The sequence below is a fragment of the Kwoniella shivajii genome, chromosome 5 (assembly GCF_035658355.1).
Source record: "Kwoniella shivajii chromosome 5, complete sequence".
NCBI classification, from domain to species: domain Eukaryota; kingdom Fungi; phylum Basidiomycota; class Tremellomycetes; order Tremellales; family Cryptococcaceae; genus Kwoniella; species Kwoniella shivajii.
In genome coordinates, this window is record NC_085912.1 from 1,916,873 (window position 1) to 1,939,637 (window position 22,765).

Genomic DNA, 22,765 nt, shown 5'->3' on the forward strand with positions numbered 1-22,765 from the left:
GTAATATGGTAGGAAGCTTGTTTGATCGCGCACTTTTATCCCTTTCAACTATACCTCCAGCATGTCTTCCGTCAAACCAGTCATAATCATAGGATATTCCACTGATATCGGCAAACCCCATCGCTTTGATTGACTCCTGCAATATGGCTATGGATGGAAAGAGGTGCAAATGTGTGATCAACGAGGAGTATCTGACATGATTCTCCATCGTCCTTCTCAAGACATGTTGATAGTCCGTGCGTTGAGGGTCGAAAGGACCCTATCCCCGCTCTTTCCTTCTTAGTCCACCTATGTAAAATCAGTTGGGGTCGATATTGATGACAATATAAACTGCAGACAAGATGAAAAGGAGGAAGAAGGCCTCAAGAGTATGCAATCTATACACAATACATAGTCATTCTAATGACTTTCCTTTTCTTCTTCCTTACTTATCACTAATTGATATCAACTGCACTAATCGTATTGACTCTTTCTCATCACGAACTACCCGGTTCAACCAACAGTGCGAGCAGCAGAATGGTGAAATTTGGCATCGATCAGAAATGTGCTTGTCAGTATCCAGACGCGAGCTCTTACGAACTTTGCGTACTACTTTTGGCGAGAACTTATCAAGGTGAGTATCCCTTTTTCTCCTTCTATTCCTTCTTCTCGCCCATAAAGAGATTATCATCCTCCCATCTCCACTTATCCTCATATTTATTCTAGTTTCCCCCTTCCTTCGTTGAGAGATTCTTGTTGACCTTTGACTGTCGTTATCTCAGCCCATATATTGCAGGTCTTCATCGACTGTTCAATGCAAGAAATCGAGATTACCTATATGACTTTCCCTCAAACCATGAAATCCAAAATGCCCCTATACGCACTTCCGATGCTTCCTCCTGAACCCAAAATCATCTTTAAGCCTTTCCCTTCTATCGGAAAACTGAAAAACTGGATGCATGGGTACGATCTCTACCTAAAAGGACTTGTCGAGGAAAGTGAAAGGGTTGAAAAGAGATTAGATAAATTAAGGTGGAAGAAGGAATCTTTAGATGGGAAGTCTACGTTAGTGAAGGAAAAGGTTGATACAGACGATCACCTAGGCAAAGGAAAAGAAGATAAGACAATCGTTCAGAATGATTATGTATGTCATCATGTTGTGAGTTTATGATCTTGCAGATAGAAATGGGCAGGAGAATGGAAAAGGAAAGCTCACGTATCAGATGTTTCGTAGAAGACTAGAGATCAATTTAGTTTTCTTGATCACCTGGACAATCTTCACTGTCATCCCCTATACAGACCTTGCCATACTTTTAGAGACTCCATAGAGATGATAGAAGCCATGAAAGAATATAACGGTACACACACCTCGTTAGGTCTTCGAAAAGCCCCCTCGTCTGTCACCGATAAGCCAATCAGAAAGGTTAAATTTGGGGATGATCTGAGTACGAAGTTCAGTGGTCAATATGACAAAGCTGGACCGTCAAACTTATCACATGAAGAGAAAGAGAAAGCTCACAAGGCGGTTTGGGCAAGTCGTCGCTCAGAGGAAAGAAAGGATACGGTGACTGTATTGAGGAAGAGAAAATTAGTCAAGGGGTAGAGGAGGTATCTCGATACCATGTACTGTACATCGAAGTTTGTATAGTAGAACATCTCATCTGCGCAGCATATCACATCACAATGCATAGTGATTCAGAAATCTCTTTCTTGGTGGGATGTTGAATGAAATTCTACATAACTATTGTGTGAAGATTATCCTGTTGAAAGGAAGGTGTTTCAGAACTCGTACAATGTAAACAAACAATATTCCCACAACGTCTCACATCCATAACATGCTCATGAACAAACAGTGATAGAAAGCAGCCGGTCTCCATCTCCATATTGCTCTCACCATCCACATACCACATAAAAACAAACCAATATTCCTGTATATCGATAAATACTGCAAACTTCATTTATCTTGTCCCTATTCGACGAAAAATCGACTTTCATCAGAACGCACTGGAGGTATGACACCTTCTAGGTGCTCTCTATACAGGTAGGAACGCGCCTTACGGGGCAACTACCAAATGATTTACTCGTTCAACAACCACGCTCAAAGTGCATAGTATACCTACTGGTGCTGATAATGGGATCAGATCTTTCATGAAGCAGTTGCAAGTCAAAGGAAATTCATTGAAGGGAATAAGAACGAATTCGGAGAACGTTTGGAAAAGCCTGAAAGGAAAGTATTGATCATGGATGAAAAACGGATTCGTGATGGTAAGTGTCTTTGTCTGCCCCATTTATAGAGGGTTTGAAAGGCTCATTAGTTAAGAGCTGACGCGAAGTATGTTATACCATAAGAATTCCCAGGAACTCGAAGCACTTGTTCTACTTGATAGCTCAATCACCCTTGCCTCCAAACGCTCCTCCATCACTTTACATCCTGTTCCTGCTTCAGATGAGATAGTTGATTTGGGAAGGTCGGAATCACATAGCCCAACCTGTCTCTTCCATGAGACATACATGGGTGTCGCTCCTAATGATAAATACAAGAGATGAATATTTTGATCATGTGGAAACAGAAATGACTTTGTCTTTAAGAGAAAGTCGCCTCGAGATGTCAGCTACTGTGGTGGCCCTGATAGTAATTTTTGTCGGAAGGAGCTCACTTCTATCGTTTGCCACAACAAATGCAAGGATCACCCTCGCCAGCGCTGAAGATACTGAGATTCTCTCCCTCATCCCATGTTTGGTTACCGTCGTCCGGATTCCATAACACCACTTTTGGATCGTCGCCCTTCCACTTCATGACCTCGATCTTGTTGCGTCGAATCTCGTTCGCTGGTCGATGATCCTCAACAGAGATAAACTTTAGAACGCTGGTACGCTTGACGAAGACTCTTTGCAGTAAGGCATCGGTGTTGCTGATACAGACGCCAGAATCGGCATCGTGCCAAGTGATTGATTGTACATTCTCGAGCTTGATTTCTTCCTTCATAAGTCGTAATCCTGTGATCCAGTGACCTGTTCGGGGCGCACTAAAGCATAAATGAGACGGTTCGAAGGCTACCCAGAGGCGACGGAGTTCTTCAGCTTCCAGTGCGGAGAAATGGCCGAGATGAGAATATCGCATGAAATTCAAGTACTTGACATTTCCGAAAACTTTTTCTTCGAATCCAAACTCTTCAAAAAAAGCCAAAGTTGCTCTGAGATCTCGTATGCCGTCCATTCACAGATATCGACACGTTGTGAGTATGTCCAATCTCCTTTTCCTGATCCTCTTGTAACTTTCTTCATCTTCTTCAGCAAATGGATGCCACCGTTCTCTGTCCTCAGGCGACATCAATATCATTTTGATTGAAAATACCTGAGGTCGGATATGGAGTCTCTTATAGAGTATAGAAGCGTATCGATCATAGCAATCCCTTGATAGTCTAGTACATGTCTTCAGATTGGCACTTGAAGATGATGAGACGATATCAAGAATCATAGTCTGAATATCAGCAGGAAGAGTTGATATGTGATCCATGAGTGTTTTGGGTATTTTGATATCAGGTTCGACAGGACGATCGGATGATCTCGATCGAGTGGATGGATGAATAATGATAGCTGGATGACTGTTGATAGATGCCATAGTGTGAAGAAAAGTTTCAAATTTGAAAAGGATATCTCGTCAGCTCAATCCACCGACCGAAACATAGTGAGATCAGAAATAACATCACGTTTATCTCACCGTATTGCTGGTTGGGTAAGATTCCTCTTGTATTGTTGATAAGATCCTTGAAAACGTATGGATGCAAAGGGGGAATAGTGAGAGCAGAGTATAAGTGATGATGAAAGATAGAAAGAAAAGTGATAATAAAAACACATGTTGTGAAAAGTTGTATCCAAGTGATGGTTGTTTGTCAATATCGAATATCCCACTTTATTTTTGGGATCACCGCTGCGTTAAGAAAAAAGGACCAGTGCACCTGTTCTCTGTTCATCAAAGATGACAGTTCATTCATCATTGATGGCTCGAACGTGAGTGTGTCAGAGAGTCGATCAGTGATAGTGATATGTGCGTCAGTTCGTTGTTCTTCCCATTTCGACCTCATTTATACACCAGGCAAGCTAGACAGCGGTACAGTTATAGTCGTGATCACTCACTGATTGTCCTCTGCAGATCAAGTCATTAAATGGAAAGTCATAACCTTGTCCGTCATGCTCATCAAATATGCCATGCCAGTCATTTACATATCACCGCGGGCACGTTGTATGTTACGTGCTCTGAGCCGCATTATATGGCAAATGTATAATTACAAGGCTCAGGATGTATGATGACTTTTTACACAATGAATGAGTTTCTCCAAGCTAAGTTGAGATATCCCATGAACCTCACACACGTTCAAAGACTTAGCAACATTCTTTAGATTCTTATACGCTAATCATGATAAGATGTTGCACGTTGAACACCTTTCATGAGTCTATTTTTGGAACCAGGTACCCGATAATCATCTTTATCAAGCACGTTGGTCGGAATCAGCGTGGTTCATTCCTTACTTCGTCAGGATAACCCGTACTCCGGCAAAAAATCAACCGATTGGTCCAGTGCATGCAAGAGATAAAAAGCGAGCTCTGGTCAAGAACATTGGAAAACTATGAAGCCAACCCTATATACTTTCCACACTCCATTCACCACCCACTGTATTCAGCAGATAACTTGACGATGTATTTTGCGACTCTCATCTCCCTCCTACCTCTCCTCGCTTCAGCGGCAGTAGTGAACAAAAGAGCAGATTCGGATGTCGGTTCCACCACTTCTGACGTCTATCCTCCCACCGGTAGTGAGTGATATGCCCTTCTGCTGAGATCGAGATCTTCGAGCCCATCCATCTTACCTGAATCTGTATGCATTGCTATAGCTTCTGTCAATTCAGCTGTCTTCCCTGGAGAAAGTAAAGTCGGATATCCAGGTGTAACGGTCACTGGAGTCGAACCAGCTGCTATTCAAACTGCAGCTTCCTACCCCTCAAATGATGGTCAATCTTCAAGTTATCCATTAGTAGTCGATCAGCCCGAAGACAATCCAAGTGAAGATATCGACATCACGAAATATTGGGGTAACTTATCACCTTGGTATTCGGTTCCATCAAGTTCTTACGGATTGAATGAAACGTCACCTTTAGCACCTGAAGGATGTTCAGTAACTCAAGTCCATTTATTATATAGACATGGTGCTAGATATCCTACTTCAGGAGCCGCACCTTCCACATTCGCAGCGAAACTTGCTAATGCGACTAAACAAAATGGTGGATTCAAAGCATCCGGTGAAATTGATTTCCTAAATTCATGGACATATAAATTAGGTGCAGAATTATTGACACCTTTTGGCAGATTACAAAATTTCGAATTAGGTGTATCATTTAGACAACAGTATGGTCATTTATTGAATAATTTCACCGAAACAAGTACGATACCTGTATTTCGAACTGAGTCTCAAGATAGAATGGTTAAAACAGCAGAGAATTTCGCTGCTGGTATGTTTGGTGTACCTGAATACATGGATCAAGTGAATATTGAGATTATGATTGAAGCTTCTGGAGTGAACAATACAGGTGCTCCTTATGAAACATGTACAAATTCAAACGTACCTTCAAGAGGTAGTATTGGTTCTACCGCAGCCAGTAAATTCGCCGTTAATGCTTTCAACGGCACAATCGAAAGACTTCAAGGTCAAATACAAGGTGTAAACTTCACTTCTACCGATATGATCGCAATGCTTCAATTATGTTCCTACGAGACTGATGCTCTTGGTTATTCGTCTTTCTGTAAACTGTTTACGAAAGAAGACTTTGAAAACTACGAGTAGTGAGTGATAGCCACTACCTCGTACTCGGAACGGAACGAAATTGGAACTGAGAGTTGCTCCAAATAGCTACTATGATTTGAGTTTCTATTACAACAACGGTGCCGGATCACCTGTAGCAGCAGCACAAGGGAAAGGGTTTTTATCAGAATTTGTCGCTCGATTCACTCAAACTGCCCCCATTGCGGACAATTCAGTCAATTCTACTCTTGATAACGATAAAACATACTTTCCATTGAACCAATCGATCTACGCTGATGCGACACATGAAGTTATCCTCTTGGACACTTTTACAGCGTTGAACCTTTCAGCTTTGTTCAGTTCAGGTCCTTTACCCGTCGATAAAAGAACCAAGAGCTCTTTCAAAGCTTCTCAAGTTGTACCTTTTGCAACACATCTTACAATTCAGAAGTTGTCCTGTTCGGACACTTCCCCTTCGGATCAAATTAGGTTTATCTTGTGAGTTTCCCCAAAAAGATCGTTGATCACTATGCATGTGTCAGTATGCAACTGCGCTAACGAACACTGTACAGGAATGACGCTGTATTACCTATTGACCAATCTTACCCCGGTTGTCAATATAACAAAGATGGTTTATGCTCTTTCGACACTGTCGTTTCTGCTTTACAGAAGAGAGTAGCCGAGATTGATTGGGCCTATGACTGTCATGGAAATTAGTAAGTCACATCATGGCTTTGATTTCTATCCTCAAGTAGCAGTCTGGAAAGGGGCTAAGACGTGTTTTGCTCGTAGTACCGCTACTCCAGGTAACGATTACAATGGTCGAGCCCCTCGATAATGATCGGGAATAAAGAACTCTCTGGTCTGAAAAAGCACGAAAAAGTGCATAATCTTGCACCGGACAAAACATAGATAGGATTGGAAAAAGTATAATAAAAAGAGACTGGAGTATAATAACAATAATAGAAGTGTGTGATCAGTACAAAAAAGGACTGATATATGAATGAAAGTATAACATATACATATGTATTATCGCCCGAAGCGTCTTCCTCTATTCTGACATCCCATGATATCGGCATCCATGCCACTGTAAGATGAGAGCAGAATGGTGGTAGTAACTCAGACTGAATCAGGTACGAGGAGTAACTGTAAAAGAGTAAAAGATGAGGGATGCAAGTAATAATTGGATTGAAATGGTGCCAAAGTGAAATAAACGCGTCAAAAGCAAGTGACCGCATTCAAGATCCGCAATCTCAAAATCTCATATCTCCCATTTATCCGTTACTACTTTGTTTATAAATTCGCATCGATTGCATCTTGAGAGACACCGCTATACGTCTTTGTACAAAGCCATCGTAATCCCGAACCTTCCGCTGGTCGGTGTGAAAATTCAGCATCATCCTAGTGTCCCGTCCACGCGAACATTGGCTGAGTCACAGGGCACTTCAGCAGGCAAGTGGTGATCTCTGTCGCCCTTCCGAATTGACAATCTCCCCTTTCTTTGTTTGCTCCTTTGTCGATTATGGATTCAAGTTGTAGAGCTTTGCTGACTATAAATAGCTCACCCTTTCATAGGAGGACCACTTCAACGACTCCATAGTCCACCGCCTCTGATAATTCTTTCCCCCGTCAGCTATCGGAGCATAATCGACCTCTTGAGCTCCTCCTCCTTTAACAAATAAGCTATGCTGTCACCGAAACAATTTGGAAAAACAATGCCATATACACCAGCTTACTCGCAAGATATAGAAAAGGGTCTATCATCTCCCACAAAAATAGCCAAAAGGATTGTATCTAGAAAACCAAGATGGATTATAAGTACGATAGTATTGTTTGGATTGGTTTTTTACTTTTATGAAAGTGGACCACCTGGTAGACCACCACATCACCATCCGCCGCATAGACATGATGACGATGGACCTTGGGAAGACAAGCCGGGATGGGGCTCAGGTGGAGCTTGGGAAGACGATGACGATGATGATGAAGAAGATGAAAGGTTCATCAAAGCGAATCACGATGATCATCATAAACCAAATGGATGGAAAGAGTGGTTACCTATAATAGGTGGAGGAGGATCGAAACCTTCGGATGAGAAAGATGGACCTAGTAGAACAAAACCCAAGTACGACTTTGTGATTGACAGTAATGGGGATCATTTCATTACGAATTGGGAACAACCAATAGCCCCTTTACATCCTGATATATCACTTCTCACATCTGCAAAAGATTTACTATCCGATGTGGACGTTAAATACTCTTCGGTACCTTATGAGATCGAATTTCCAGATACAGATCTAAGATCAATCATCTCACCACCTGTACCCAATAATGATATAGCTAGAAATTTGATACCGGAAGATTCGTGGGCGAAATTATGGGAACCACCAGTAGATTGGGATGGACCAAAGGGCGATATTCAAAGAGTCCAATGGTCAGGCTTCGCTGGTGGAAGAGATAGATGGGAAAGTAAAAAAGAGAGTAAAGTAAGAGAAGAAAGGAAAGAAGCCGTTAGAAGAGGTTTCAAACATGCTTGGGAAGCTTACAAGAGGCATGCTTGGGGTGAGTTGCGGAATCTACCTTGTGTCACCGTTGAGTAGTCTGCGAAGAATACAAAGCAGAACCTGATGTTTTGATATCTTAAAACAGGCCACGACGAAGTCAGACCTGTCTCGCAAACGCCTTCGAATCCCTTCAATGGGTGAGTACCGTCACATGAACAGTTTGTTATATGCTGAACGTCACTGTCATTGACAGATGGGGAGCAACCATTGTCGACTCACTTGACACTCTCCTTTTAATGGGTTTCTCCGAAGAGTACAATCTATGTCGACCACATGTCAACCAAATGAACTTCCACTGGGTCGGGGGACGAGATTGGTCTTCTGGATACGTGACTGAAGATGATGACGGTACAGGAGAAGTCTATGCTTTGCCGCGAGATCATGGGGTTGCATTAGGTGTCTTCGAAACTGGTATCCGATACTTGGGAGGTCTATTAGGAGCATACGATTTATCTGGAGATCAACTTTTGATCGAAAGAGCTGAAGATTTGGCAAATGTACTTGGACGAGCTTTTAACACCGTATCTGGATTACCTGCTGGACGAATGGATCCAGGTGCACCTGAAGAAGAAATGATTCATCTATCTACTGTATCGGTAGCGGAAGTCGGTTCGATGTCATTGGAACTAATCAGGTTGTCGCAAATTACCGGAGATAGAAAATGGTTTGATCTAGCACAAAGAGCTATGGATTATTTGAAAGAAAGAGTCATCCCACGTTCAACTCAAATCCCTCTAATTCCAATGTGGTTCCAACCTGATGCAAGTTTGAATAACGTTCAAACTGGTGGATTTACTTTCGGTGGTTTAGCAGATTCATATTATGAATACTTAGTCAAAGCATTCAAATTATTGGGTAATTCACCTGTCGCTCAGATTTGGAGAGAAGTTTATGAAGAATCAATCGACAAAGCCAAAGAAATCCTTTACAAAGATATAACAGTTGTGCCTGGAAGAGAATTATTTACTATTGGTAAATTCGAAAATGGAAGATTAATCCATGAATTAGAACATTTGACTTGTTTCGCAGGAGCAATGTTAGGTTTAGGAGCTAAATTATTAGACAGACCAAAAGATTTAGAAGATGGATTGAAATTGACTCAAACTTGTTATTGGTTATCCGCAGATACACCGACAGGATTACAACCAGAAGTAATGGAATGGTATCAACCTCATGAATCAGAAACGATGTATGTCAATATGACTTTGGAAGAAAATGAGATCTACAAACCACCTTTAAAGAAAGGTGAATCACCAGAAGCTGGCTCCACACATTCAGATATGAATGGCTTGTTGAGATGGAATATAGATGGATCAATCGTTGAACCTCGTGATCCTGTTGATAATCCTGTAAAATACGTGAAGAAATTAAGAGGTAAACCTACTGGATCAAGGAGAGTTAATGGAAGAGGTATAAATCGACCAGAGACTATTGAATCAATCTTTTACATGTACAGATTAACAGGTGATAGGAAATGGCAAGAAAAAGGTTGGAAAATGTTCGTTTCATGGATGGAAACTGCAAGGGTTGATGGAGGAATCTCATCCGTTGATGATGTAACTAAATCCAAAGAAAATGTTAGATTTGGTGATAATATGGAAAGTTTCGCTTTGGCAGAGACTTTCAAGTAAGTCTCTACAACCCATTCCTTAGATGAATCTGGGATCTGGAGATATTTTATTTTAGCTTGCTCGAACTTACAATCTGTGTCTTAGATACCACTTCTTACTTCAATCTGAACCTGATGTTCTATCTTTAGACGATTACGTTCTCAACACTGGTAAGTTGATTATATCGCCTTCTTCCTAAATTGTGACACGCATTCTGATATGTATCATCATTGTATAGAAGCACATCCATTCTTGGTAAATCCAAAACTTGATCCTACGTCACCAACATCCCACGTAAGGTTCTGGACACCTTCCTCTGACAATGACTTGGGAGTGAGAGGTCAAGGTACCAACGTACAGAAATACGCTCGATTGACGATTATAGATCGAGCAAGAGGTATCCCATCATCTCCTCCACCTCACGCCGGTGGTGGAAAAGGTATGGGAGGAGGCGGGGGTGATCCTAATATAAGACCTCAACCGCCATTTGGTGGAAGTGGAAATAATAATATGGGAATGAAGAAGATCAAATTTGATGATCAAGAAAATAAGAATTATCCTCACGATTTCTAAATTAAACCGGAATTCGGTTGAAAGTCTCTTTTCCCTGTTTATTTTCTATTGTAATCCTGGCATATATCTATTACGGAATGTGGAACAATCATGTATCTTTTATCTTGCTATGTCATGAACGTTAGCTTTGTCATCGATCGACCATATCAATTCATTCTGACTTATTTACTATACTACGATACAAACGTACAGGAAAACCGAGCAACTAATCAGGCGACCAACTGAAGCTTCATACACGTATGTCACTTGGATTTCTGTCCCATACTACAACTTCGCTTTTACTTTCTCATCTCCTTGAATGAGTGTGACAGCTGCATTACTCAAAGCAGGTGCATCTCGCTCTTTGACCTTGGCGACTATAATTCACAATAGATAACTCAGTATTACAATTTCTAGTGATTTGGGGTAACGGATAGATCGTATAGTGACTCACCGAAGATAACCTTATCACCTTCCTTCCACATTTCGGTCACTAAGGTCTCACCTGGAATGACTGTTCCCGCAAATCTGACTTTGATATCTTTGTAGGGACCAAAAGTCTTCAAGACATGTTTTCCCGCTATACCCATTGAACAAAGACCATGAAGGACTGATCACAAAAAGGTTAGCTTGGTCCGTTTACCGGAAAGACCGACTCCACTTACTGGGCTTGGGGAATCCACCCATACTCGCGAAAGATGGATCGACATGAAGTGGATTGTAATCACCTGACAATCTGTAGATTGCAGCTTGTTCATTCGTTGTTTTCTCTTCCACCACAGCATCTGGTTTACGTTTTGGCGGAGTGTTAGATGCCGTCGCTGCACCCCGATCTGTTCACGTCCGAATGATCAGTAATGATCCAATTCCCAACCGGAAACAGGAGACGGTATAGCTCACCAGAACCGTTCTTTTTGCCACCGAATCCACCACTTCCTCTGAGAATAACAGTACTTTGATTTTCACAAATCAGATCTCCGCTTGATTTCTCCTTGGTTTCAACTTTGACAGTCACCGCTGCTGTTTTGCCTTTGTCCAGAACTTCCAGTAACCTGACATGATTAACCAAAGTTCCAGAAGTTGGGATTGGTTTGACCAGTTTAAGGTATTGTTCACCGTGAAGAAGTTTAGCAGGATTGAAATTGGGTACAAAGTCCATACCGAGTGCCGAAGATGATCCGAACTGCGGGATAACGCCGAATGTTGGAAGGGCCTAGTCATTTCGTATCAGCTAAGTACCATCTTAGGTTATCGAATCAGACTCACTGAGAAGTCGTCGGAATTCTCATAAGTCCATTGTAACTCATCCGCTTTAACTCCAATACCAAGGTTATAAAGCATCACGTCTCTTTCTGTGTATGTGTATTCTTCAGGCTCAGGGATATTCTTTTTGGCCTCCTTGATTTCTTCAGTATCTTCAGGATCCTCGTTGATTTCTTCACCGGTAGTTGCTCCTTCACTAGCAGTATTCGAGAAATTCGCCATGATTTGTTGCAAAGCTTCAGGTCCAGAAGATGGATTGGTAGCTTTATCATCAAAGGTCGTGATATCCTTCCATTTCGCTACAATAGACTCTGGTTGCAACTCCCTGTCATTGGGGAAGGATACTCCATAGGTTCTTTGCCATCTCATTTGAGCTGCATAACCACCGAAGACCTCGTAGAAAGTACCGGAATCTTCACAAGCCTCCGATGTCAAATATCCAACAACAGGAGCGACGTATTCAGCTTTCATAGCTTCCATGAACTCTTTCGGCCAGACTGTAGCTGTCATAGCTGTACCAGCTCGAGGAGCGATACAATTGACCAAGATACCGGATCGAGAACCTTCAATTGCGAGTGTTCGAGCAAGACCAATCAAGGCAGCTTTAGCGGTAGAGTAGTTCGCTTGTCCAACTGTACCGTAGATACCGTTGGGCGAGGCGGTAGTGATGATTCTTCCATACTTTTGCTTTTGGAAGATTGGCCAAACCGCTTTGGCACACTTAAGTCATGAGGGTCAGCTGTCAATATTACATTCATGCTCCAGCTGACAAACCTACCTTAAAAGTGCCTCTCAAATGAACCTGGATCACTTGATCCCACATCTTCTCATCCATATTGACGAAAGCCTTGTCTCGGAGTATTCCAGCGTTTGCAACAAGGACGTGAACGGTTCCGAAGGCATCGACAGCAGCTTTGACGATAGCGTCACCATCTTCTGCGGAGCAGACTGCGGCGACAGCATTACCACCAACTGCAATGTTCCGTTAGCATAAATTCAAGGCGACATTTTAAGCGGTCTATTAATCACAAGCGTACCTTCTTTGACTTCCTTGACGACCTTTTCGGCCCCTTCTTTGCTGACATCATTGATAACAACGTTCGCTCCTAATCTACCATACATCAGAGCATAGTCCCTTCCTAGACCAGCTCCGGCACCAGTGATGATAACGGTCTTGCCTTTGAAGGTGATAGATGGGGATAGCTGTTTGTTGGGAGGCAGTGACTTGGACTTCTTCGCCCAACCCTGTATATTTCATACATTGAGCATGACGTCTTTCTCCAACTATGTGTCACTTACCATCATGTCACCATCTTCGCTATTCAAAGGATGCTCCGGATTCTCGAAATCTTGCACTTCTGCCCATTTCTCAGCGACCGCAGATGGAGTGAAGCTCTCATCAGTACGCCAAATGGCGCCTACGAGTAAGTCGTAAGTATGATGCTTTTTCGCCGACGCAAGGGTGAAAGGCGGTCTTTATTTACCTTTCGATCTTTCCCATCTGACTTCAGAGAAGAACCCAGCACCTAATTCGAAGATCCTACCATTGACGTCGGGTCCCTGCAGAACAGTCAATACACTCCTCATCAAAGCGTGGGAGGATGATTGAAAACTCACATTTTTGGCGGTAAGCACACCAACCATTGGAGCGATAAATTCAGGTTTCAACCCTTTGAGCATGTCAGGAGGGAGAATTGTCTCAGTCATTGCAGAAGCAGCCATCTGTCGTTCGGTGAATCAGCTACTTTGTAATAATGTGGAAAGCACAGCTTACAGGTACAATGACATTGGTCTTTATGTTATATTTAACACCTTCTCGAGCTAAAGTCCGAGTGAGACCGACCAAACCCACTATAAGAACAGTATCAGCTACTTCAGAAGTTCACATGAAGGTCTCAACAACTCACTCTTTGCAGCAGAGTAATTTGCTTGACCCATGTTTCCATACAATCCAGCCGCGGAAGCTGTATTTACTACTCTTCCGAACTATTTAGTAAATGTCAGCTTCGGGCCCACATTAATGTCTAATGGGAGGAAGGGAGCTGACCTTCTGTTGTCGAAAAATTGGCCAACAAGCTTTCGTGCAAGCATAAGCACCTTTGAGGTGTACAAGAGTTACCAAATCCCAATCCTGCTCCGACATGTTTTTGAAGGATTTATCACCTAAAGGACGAAGGAGACAAGTCAGCTAGTCCATTCAGACGAGTGCCCGAGATCAGCTTACGCAGTATGCCAGCATTATTGATCAGTACATGTACTGTACCGAAAGCTTTGACAGCAGCGTCCACCACTTGTTGACCATCGGCCACTGATCCAGGTGCGATTGCAGCTGTTCCACCGGCTGCACGTGAGGAGCGATATCAGCTTGTGTGCCCTTTTAAGGTAGATGATCTGATGTTAGCTAGAACACTTACAGCTTTTGATTTCATCCGCAACAGATTGCGCAGCCTTGTCAGATACATCATTGATGACCACTTTAGCACCTCGAGAAGCGAAGAACTTTGCGTATCTGTTATAAGCCAAGTCAGTTATTTAGCATGCGAAGAAGAGCCAAGAATGTAGCTGACACTTTGCCTATACCACTACCGGCACCTGTCACCAAGATGACAAGATCCTTGAAGTCCAATCCTCTTCCAGTGGAAGATTGTGGTTGTTGAGCCATATCGAGGGATGAAGGGAGCGGGTATCGGTATGAAGCAATAGGCGAGGGTGTGGGATGCTTTGTCGTTGATAGAGCGCGATATGAGATGGTTGGGTTGGATTTTGGTCTGCCTATAGACCTGATTAGAGCGGAAGCTATCAATATCGGTATGATGGTAAGCTGCGGTGAGATGTATGGATATGTAGAAGAGATCTAAACAAGGAAGAGAGAACTGACACTTGAAATTCATATTGTGATTTTATGTGAATGAGTGTTTTTCCCAAATGAAACGTTACAACCGGTTGTCATCCATGCATGTAATAACCGGTAAGGAAATGGGGCCATTATCACAATGATGTGGCATTCACACATCGTTGAGACAGTGCTCGAGTATATACGGAGAGGTTGATTCATATGTATATGGCTTACTTTGATTATGCTGAATGTATAGTCCCAGCATGTGGAACTGAGGAGAATGAGTAGTCAAGCAATGAATACCAAGAGGAAGGGGAACCATTAAGCAGGAGCTCTGATATTTGTGCATTCCAGCGACGCTCAAAGACCATCAATATTCGTAACACGTATCTATGCATATGCTGGCGGTATGACTACAGATCAAAGTCACTATCACTATCACCATCACTTTCTGCCTGTCCTCTACCTGTGCCCAAGCCACTGCCACCACTCCGTATAGTGGTTGATCGTGCATTCACTCCACCTACTTTATCATCGAAATCGTCGTCTAGATCCGAATCATCATCTCGTTGTTGTTGACGTAACAATGTAGCGGAAGGTTTTTCGATTGCTTTGTAGTATAACAACAATCCTTCCAGATCTGGGTTATACAAGATGAAGGATAAGCTGACCATGATCATGCGAGCTCGTCTGCCTTAAAGACAAAAAAGAGGGAGGTGAATTAGGTAGAACGTTAGGACATACCTCTGACAGTTGTTTTCATTCCCTTTAAACCCATTCCAGCTATGACGTTTCCTACCATATCACCATTTCTATATATCAACAAAGTAGGCACGTTCTTATCTGGATAATTGGGGATGCATAATCCAGCTGGTATAGAGAGGAATTTAGTTGATGGATGTGCAGGAGCAAGTTGATGTAAGAGTGGTCTCAGATGTTGTGAGAGTGGTACACTATACATTTGCGAACATCCCATCAGCATACTCCTCAAATGCAACAGAAACATGAAGAAGACAAGCTCGAAAGTATACTCACGAATCTTTGAATAGAAATACCACTACACCAGTACCTTTCAATCCACCTTTATCTATGTTTGCTTCATCATCTTCGTCCATATCATCGTCTTCACCTTGTGGTAATTCCCCATCTGGTGAGATCTTACTTCCTTCCGTGACCTCTTTCACGAAATCTTCCCTTGCGAGAGGTTCCAAACTACCGAATCTACCTTTCTTCTCCTCCTTTTTCATTTCGCCCAATCTCTTTCTCTTATACTCTTCGAACATCCTCTCATCGTCCGAATCCAAGTTATCCCCTTCCAGCAGCGTCACCAGTTGATCAGCATCGGCTGTCGCTGCAATGGCTCGTACTGCATCATCATGCGTTATATGTGGTATGTCGGGAGAAGGTGATCGTGATGGTGGTTTAGGCGGTAAGATACCTTGAGCTCGAAGTGCATCATTACTATATCGGAATCAGTATACATTGCAGTTCTGCCTGGCCGTAAAAGTCCACATCCCCTTTGAATTCAGATTTCGGATTACGATGGAAGAGGGTACGAGAAGAAACATACAATTCAGTATCTTCGTTAGGGTTCACCATGGTATCGTATCAATCAAGTATAAGCTCGGCAACGGGCAAAACGGACTTTTCTACTTCGGTCTTATTTCTCGGGTACTTCTTCGGTCGCAGGAGAGAGGAGGTTGCTGAGATGTAATGTCAAGAGAATATGGTAGAATATGTTCCAAGGTATATTGTCACTCTTAACGTTGCATTAGAAAAGGGAAATCTGTTTTAAAATGGTCGAGCATCTTCGTTTGTACCACCTTTCAGGAACCACATAATGAATAATGCGGGGTCTCCATACTATCTGAATCATTCGAATCATGTATGACTCGAAGATATTTTATACGATATGTAGTGGAATGTTCTATTCCTCAATCCCCATTCATAACCCATTATTACATGGGACAGACCAAGAATACACTGTGCAGAGATGAACAAAAGTGGAGAACAAGGGTATGAAAGCTTGATAAAATGGTTGGAGGAGAAACACCCAGGGTTTAAGAGTAATTTGTATCTACGGGAGGTACCTGGTGAGTTGTCCGTTTTCTCGGTTGGATTGGGAAAGAAAATATGTGCTGAGGATGATATGTAGGGTTGGAAAGAGGTCTTACTTCATCTCATAAGCTTCAAGTGAGTCGCTGGACTAGATCAAACGCATAACCCTCATAATTATATCATCTGAATGATACGATACTGTAATCTAGGCTGGCGACACACTCTTACATATCCCTTCGACGTGCATGTTAAATCCATTAACGTTACTTCCAAATTCACCTATACCAAAGCACCTATTTCCTCAAACCCAGCCATCTTCTTCCTCGTCTTCTAAAGCCTCAGTGTCAAATACAAGTCGATCTCCTAGTGAAGCTAAACGAGCTAGAATAAGTCTATCAACATCATCATCATCATCGCCTTCAAGGAAGTTAGACACAACACAGTTACTTACACTCCATCTGGCACTGACGAAAGATCCCAAACATAGATACGAGAGTGATTGGAAAGTATACATTGACACTTTGCCTCAATCATTCAGACCGTGGCATCCTCTCACGTGGGTTGTAAAACCTGATCTTGACGAAGATGAGGAAGATTGGAAATGGTGGAATTGCTTGTATCAAATTGGTCTGTCGGAATCAGCGAAAATGAAAATAGACGATGTTAGAGAAAGGTTTGAAAAGGATTATGAAATCTTAATAGAGGTTCTAGTCAGTGGTATATTCGAATCTGAGATGCCTACGGGAGTAACTGATATCCATAGTAGAAAGAAGAGGATCCCTTCAAATCCCAAAATCTAGTGAAAGAAATAGGTAAAGAGGAGATTTTGTGGGCATGGTTGAATGGTAAGTAATACAACACAAAGAATTATGGACAAGGTTCCTGTTGTTACAAAATCCATACTTACCCAAGGGAATGCTTCACTCGTCACAGTGAGAGCTCTGCTGATCGTGCTTGCCTCCACGACCCATAGTGAATACTCGATCAATTTCTATCCCACTAAATATCCCAGGACCTTCCGAACGAAATAACCATACTCTGGTACCTATAATGGATTTCATCAATCATTCTTCTGATCCATCAATAATCACTCCTCGGGTCAAGCAGCTTGCTGCACCTTCTCGTCAAAGGACACGATCTACTTCCAAGCCATCCACGGCATCCACGGACAGTGTTTTTCTACCTTCACCACCACTTACAAATGCAAGTGCAAATGGGTCTAGGCTTGGGACTGCCAATGGGACTGGGATTGGTCTGAGGAAAGCAGACCAGCATCTCTTACCTGGTAAAATAGATCTTAGATTGGTATGTCCAGATAGAGGTTTAGACGAAGGGGAAGAAGTCTTCTTTGAATATGGTGGTCATTCAAGTGAAATGTTATTTGCCGAATACGGTTTCTGTGAGATACCAAAAACACCGGTACCTACATCGTCAAAGAGGGATTTGCACGACGAGACGGACATAAAGGTCGAAGGGCTAAATGATGGATCGCTCACCAGCGTGACGCAAGTAAATCGCGACGGCGACCAAAAACCAAATGATGAAGACACAACTGGGTGGCTGACGATGAGATATGGTGAAGTTGACGTGACACCGTATATCAGAGAACTATGGGATGAACAAGATGACGAAGAGCAGGAAGAGAAAAAGCAGGTTTTAGAAGGTATCGGATGTTGGGGGTGAGTGAAAGCGGCTTCCTCTTTGTAAATTCAAATCTATATCAAGACAGTATCATCTCCTACAACTTCACGCTAAAATGTGAATCATTGGCTGATTTGTTTGGTGGATACGATAGAGGAAACACATTACACGCTTCACCTTCCCCTCCTCATCCTGCACATTCATTATTGATGACACTACGAGTACTTCATCTCCCGTCAACCTCACCTAGATTACCCAATGTATCAAAGGGACTAGTGACTTACGTATCACCTTCAAATGAAACTTCAGCTATGCTAACTCTCGAGGACATTTGCAAGGGAGCAGTGAAAAACGCAGAGAAAAGAAGTAAAGTGGTACAGAGATTGGACGTAGATGTCAAAGACAAGTTGCAATCGGACACAGAGAAAAAGGGTATTTTGCAAATGTTAAAAGCAATGTGTCAAGAAGAACAAGTTATTTGTAAAGCTGTATTAGAAAGATTAGAGAACGGTGAGGAGTTTTCATAAAAGTAGAATTGTTCCAGTATAAATCTTGTAGATCTCGCTAAAAATGGGATGCAATTTGTATTGAAGTTATAGTCCGTATAGAGAGATGAGATGTTGTTTCTTAATGGGTTAACGTAAAGTATGATGCTGAAGGTCCTACGACCTCATGTGAACATAAAATTCAGCTCTGTAGAGCGTAAATGACATGGAAGCATAAATTGTACATGACGAAAATATAAAATTATAGATCTATTGTGTCTAAAAATGCACCTCTAAGGTCGTAAGTATCATTCGAACAAGATGGTCTACTACGAGTAAACTCCAATCATGCTGCATTGCAATGTATCTTCTTCCTCTCCTTGGGATGGCCGACAAAAACCCACAATCATGCCCAGCTCATTTGCTCCACACCTGCCTAAGTCAGTCCCACTGCACATCCTGAAGGATATGGATTTGTTATCTTCCAGATTCACCTTCGATCGTCGCATCGCCCAGACCTTCTCCAAATCCTCCTTCGATAACACCTCCACCAGCATTTTGGATTTCAGAAGATTTACCGTTATTACCAGTACCATCTTCGTTGTGGATTTCACTACTCTCAATCCAGAATGAATTGACGAAACATACAGATGCTATTATAGCTGAGAACATCCAGACTATGCTCAAAGAATGCGCGTATGAAGTTAACGCTATTGCTTTAAGCGAGGGAGGGAGTAATTTGATCGCTGATTTAGAATGTAATATAGCTGATATGATCTATGTCAGCATCGAGTTTGGTTAGCGTGGAATTGCTGAACGAGGTATGGGGATTGAAAGGGTGTCAAGCCGCTCATATTCCATCACTAACTACTACTACGAGATGGATCATCTTGGTTGAAATGTAAAACTTACCTCATTGCTGTTCTCAACACCGCTGAATCGGATTTTCAGATCACCAGCCAATGCACCAAGTTGGACCGATCCACCGAGACTCATACCTAATGTCGCACCCAGACTTCTGCTAGTATATAACAAAGCAGTAGCTTTTGGCTGTGGGGTAGACTTGAATCAGCTCCGCTCGTTGCTGCTTCCGAAAAAATCGTGAGACAGGAAGTAAGGTATCTTACCATGATCTTGCTATCCACACTAGATATCAGAGCCACTATCAGGAGAAAAAACAGTAAATGTCAGCTCACAACCCACTGTGGTTCTAATGTTAGTGAAGGTAGGCAAAACTGACCAAGTCCAACGCATAAGAAAGTGGAATAGCCTAAAACACAGGGTAAGACAGTAGCGTAATAGCTCCACCAAGGCCAAGTAGGTTCCCACATCGCCGCTACTATGGCTCCTATTATAGGAGGGAAGAGTGATATCGGGCCAAGGTATTTCCATGAATGGCCGGAACGGATGTACCTATGATAATGTTTTCAACAATCATATGGGTCGCACAGAAAATAGAGCTTACTGTCCAGCAGCCATAGATCCAATAGCTAAACCCAATCCACCACATAATGACATGATCAATCCTGCTTGAGCAGTGGATGTGTTCACTACGACTGCAAAGTAGACGGGTCTACTTAATGGGTCAACTCCGTGTGCGAAGATGTAGTGATTACCTGAAAGCGACGACTTACATTTGGTACATCTACGACATCGAAAAACATCCGGGTCATCAGTGAGAAGATTCAATTACGTCTGATATAGTGAATACTCACGAAAGCTTGATTGGCTAGACTTAAGAAGAATCCGCAAGTATTTATGGCAGCGATATGACTTGATTTGAACAACTCTAATGGCAAAACCGGTCTTTCTACTTTTGTTTCCACATATACAAATAGACCGGTAGCTATTACAGATGCGATCAACATACCCCAAACGATTGGAGCTGACCATGGCTCGAGGTATGAAGTATGGAATGATAATCCAAGTAAGAGAGTAGTGACAGATCCAATTAAGAGGAAAGATCCTAACCAATCTAATGAAGCTAATCCAGCTAACAACGATTTATGGGTCGGTGGAATGGGTGGAGTAGGTAAGAAGATAGTAACTATTATTGAACAAAACAATATTACAGGTAATTGTACCCAGAATGACCAATGCCATCCATATTTATCGGTTAACCATCCCGCTATGGGTCCACCTAACATTGATCCAGATCCAAAGACGGTCATCATAAGGCCTGAATCGAGCGACAGCATCGTTAGTCTAATTGAGCTTGTCATACCTACTATACTGCGATGATAACTAAACTTGCCTTGGTAGAACCCTCTGTCCCTCAGTGGTACTAGATCCGTAACGATCACACTTGAGACTGTCAATAGCCCACCTCCACCCAAACCGGCGAACACTCTAGCTCCGATCAATGTGTACATGTGATTAGACATTGCACACATGATCGTTCCAGCTCCAAATAGGAGACATCCTGCATTGATAGCGAATTTACGTCCTAGAGTTTCCATGAATACTCCATATAGAGGTATCACTATGAACCCGCGGATAGATCAGCCATTGCACGGATTTGAGGATGTAGAGATTGAGGATGTAGAGAATTGAAGGGAAGATGCTTGCACTGGTAACTCACCTGCGGTGCTAGCTAAAGTAAATCCACTTCCTAAGTAAGCTGCTAATTCAGCATGCTGAAACCAACTTCCAATCTCAGGAGCTAAAGTCGGTATAGCAGTAGACTGAAAAGCGAAAACGAAATTCGCTGACCATATCCCAGCGCATACTATGCAGAACCTAGCTGTTGATATTGAATCTTTCAATGGCGGAGACCTGTATAGGGTTTCGGATGATGAAGAATATGATGAGATTGAGGAAGAACATGAAGGTGAAGGTGAAGGTGGACGTAATAAAGGTGTTTGTTCATTCGCTTGCGATTGCGTCTCGTTGGGCGTTTGCGTTTGCGTTTGTCTTCGAGAATTAGATGGACGTGATAAAGATCGAGGGTAAGAAGTGGTTGTTATTATTATCGCTGACATCTTCAGCCAAGGCTACTACTATATACAACAGAGATTATCAGTCATGCAGGACTTCTAGATAGTGTTCAGAATGTATTGGTCATCCGAAAATGGATCTTTGTTGTTGCTGTTGTTGTTGCATTCACCATGAGCGTCAATCGGACATCACCGGGAATCAGAACGGTGCGCATGCGGTTGCATTTTTAAGTTGTCTCAAAAAGCTTAAACTTTGGACCAGTTCAATGGAAATAGGAACATGGGGATCTACATCCCATCCGGGGTTTGGCAGCATTCCTGCTTTACGCCACGGGCTCTTCCCCGTCGACTCGGGGCACTCTCATTACTATAGATACCCCATTTGAAACAATGTCGGCAGATCCAATCGGCAAAGAGAGACTAACGCTGATACAAGGAGAGATGCTGTTTGACATGATTCGAAGAGGTAGAGTCGGCGTAAAAACTATCTAACAAGGACGACGCGGTCACATTGGAAACTAAATTGAATCAACTCGACTCAACGGGGATAGTCGAATTTCAACCCTCAGAACTGTCCTTTTGAAGACGACATCGGATGAGCTAGCAGCACCTTTGTCCCCTTACGAGGTATCCACGCTTTCCTCTCGGCTACGACAATCCCCACGAGGTCATCAGGTACTCCCCAGTCGGTGATGGCGCGATCGCTCAATCGATTCCTACCAGAATTTCGAACTTTTCTCGGTTTTGCACTCCTCACGATATATCTTTTAGAGGGATTCTCCGGCTTTATGGAGCACATCGATGTGAGAAGGTGTGCTCCAGTCTAGAGCGTGTGCATATTAGTAGGATTCAGTGGTCCAGGATCGAGAGGCTCCGAGCACAAATCCCAACTGGTGAATTACGCCATAGTAATTAACCGAGGTGGTCCCCCTAATGTCCCCTTAAATGAGATGGAAATATCATACCTAAACCGTCCTTTGACGAGACTTCTCTCACCTGTGCACCTGAAAACCACCTGCCAGGTTCCACTGGACTAAGTCACGGACA

The 22,765-nt window shown here is 42.6% G+C and overlaps 8 protein-coding genes across 8 annotated transcripts; 4 read left to right on the forward strand and 4 right to left on the reverse strand.

Moving 5' to 3' along the window:
• Positions 1–516: 516 nt before the first annotated feature.
• Positions 517–1,582, forward strand: IL334_004459 (uncharacterized protein; the record flags this gene model as incomplete). The annotated part of the gene is made up of 3 exons (XM_062936176.1): positions 517–613; positions 762–1,138; positions 1,214–1,582. The coding sequence occupies 3 exons, from the start codon at positions 517–519 to the stop codon at positions 1,580–1,582; spliced, it is 843 nt and encodes a 280-aa protein (XP_062792227.1).
• Positions 1,583–2,638: 1,056 nt separating this feature from the next.
• IL334_004460 (uncharacterized protein) lies at positions 2,639–3,196 on the reverse strand (the record flags this gene model as incomplete). The annotated part of the gene is made up of 1 exon (XM_062936177.1): positions 2,639–3,196. One exon carries the CDS (start codon positions 3,194–3,196, stop codon positions 2,639–2,641), a length of 558 nt encoding a protein of 185 aa, XP_062792228.1.
• Positions 3,197–4,675: 1,479 nt separating this feature from the next.
• IL334_004461 (uncharacterized protein) lies at positions 4,676–6,614 on the forward strand (the record flags this gene model as incomplete). The annotated part of the gene is made up of 5 exons (XM_062936178.1): positions 4,676–4,793; positions 4,872–5,817; positions 5,885–6,274; positions 6,349–6,492; positions 6,569–6,614. The coding sequence occupies 5 exons, from the start codon at positions 4,676–4,678 to the stop codon at positions 6,612–6,614; spliced, it is 1,644 nt and encodes a 547-aa protein (XP_062792229.1).
• Positions 6,615–7,461: 847 nt separating this feature from the next.
• On the forward strand, positions 7,462–10,520 carry IL334_004462 (uncharacterized protein; the record flags this gene model as incomplete). The annotated part of the gene is made up of 5 exons (XM_062936179.1): positions 7,462–8,335; positions 8,423–8,474; positions 8,531–9,964; positions 10,053–10,117; positions 10,186–10,520. 5 exons carry the CDS (start codon positions 7,462–7,464, stop codon positions 10,518–10,520), a joined length of 2,760 nt encoding a protein of 919 aa, XP_062792230.1.
• A 264-nt stretch (positions 10,521–10,784) lies between these two features.
• On the reverse strand, positions 10,785–14,424 carry IL334_004463 (uncharacterized protein; the record flags this gene model as incomplete). The annotated part of the gene is made up of 16 exons (XM_062936180.1): positions 10,785–10,876; positions 10,954–11,109; positions 11,165–11,332; positions 11,400–11,712; positions 11,766–12,482; positions 12,541–12,734; positions 12,800–13,007; positions 13,062–13,180; positions 13,247–13,322; positions 13,380–13,484; positions 13,537–13,613; positions 13,670–13,748; positions 13,810–13,925; positions 13,987–14,103; positions 14,177–14,271; positions 14,330–14,424. 16 exons carry the CDS (start codon positions 14,422–14,424, stop codon positions 10,785–10,787), a joined length of 2,727 nt encoding a protein of 908 aa, XP_062792231.1.
• Positions 14,425–15,011: 587 nt separating this feature from the next.
• Positions 15,012–16,197, reverse strand: IL334_004464 (uncharacterized protein; the record flags this gene model as incomplete). The annotated part of the gene is made up of 4 exons (XM_062936181.1): positions 15,012–15,238; positions 15,343–15,551; positions 15,634–16,059; positions 16,169–16,197. 4 exons carry the CDS (start codon positions 16,195–16,197, stop codon positions 15,012–15,014), a joined length of 891 nt encoding a protein of 296 aa, XP_062792232.1.
• Positions 16,198–16,591: 394 nt separating this feature from the next.
• Positions 16,592–18,824, forward strand: IL334_004465 (uncharacterized protein; the record flags this gene model as incomplete). The annotated part of the gene is made up of 6 exons (XM_062936182.1): positions 16,592–16,691; positions 16,754–16,791; positions 16,866–17,366; positions 17,423–17,501; positions 17,630–18,335; positions 18,452–18,824. The coding sequence occupies 6 exons, from the start codon at positions 16,592–16,594 to the stop codon at positions 18,822–18,824; spliced, it is 1,797 nt and encodes a 598-aa protein (XP_062792233.1).
• A 435-nt stretch (positions 18,825–19,259) lies between these two features.
• IL334_004466 (uncharacterized protein) lies at positions 19,260–21,763 on the reverse strand (the record flags this gene model as incomplete). Its single annotated transcript, XM_062936183.1, has 9 exons — positions 19,260–19,559; positions 19,695–19,832; positions 19,910–19,944; positions 20,023–20,195; positions 20,248–20,355; positions 20,417–20,427; positions 20,498–20,961; positions 21,037–21,264; positions 21,364–21,763. 9 exons carry the CDS (start codon positions 21,761–21,763, stop codon positions 19,260–19,262), a joined length of 1,857 nt encoding a protein of 618 aa, XP_062792234.1.
• Positions 21,764–22,765: the final 1,002 nt, after the last annotated feature.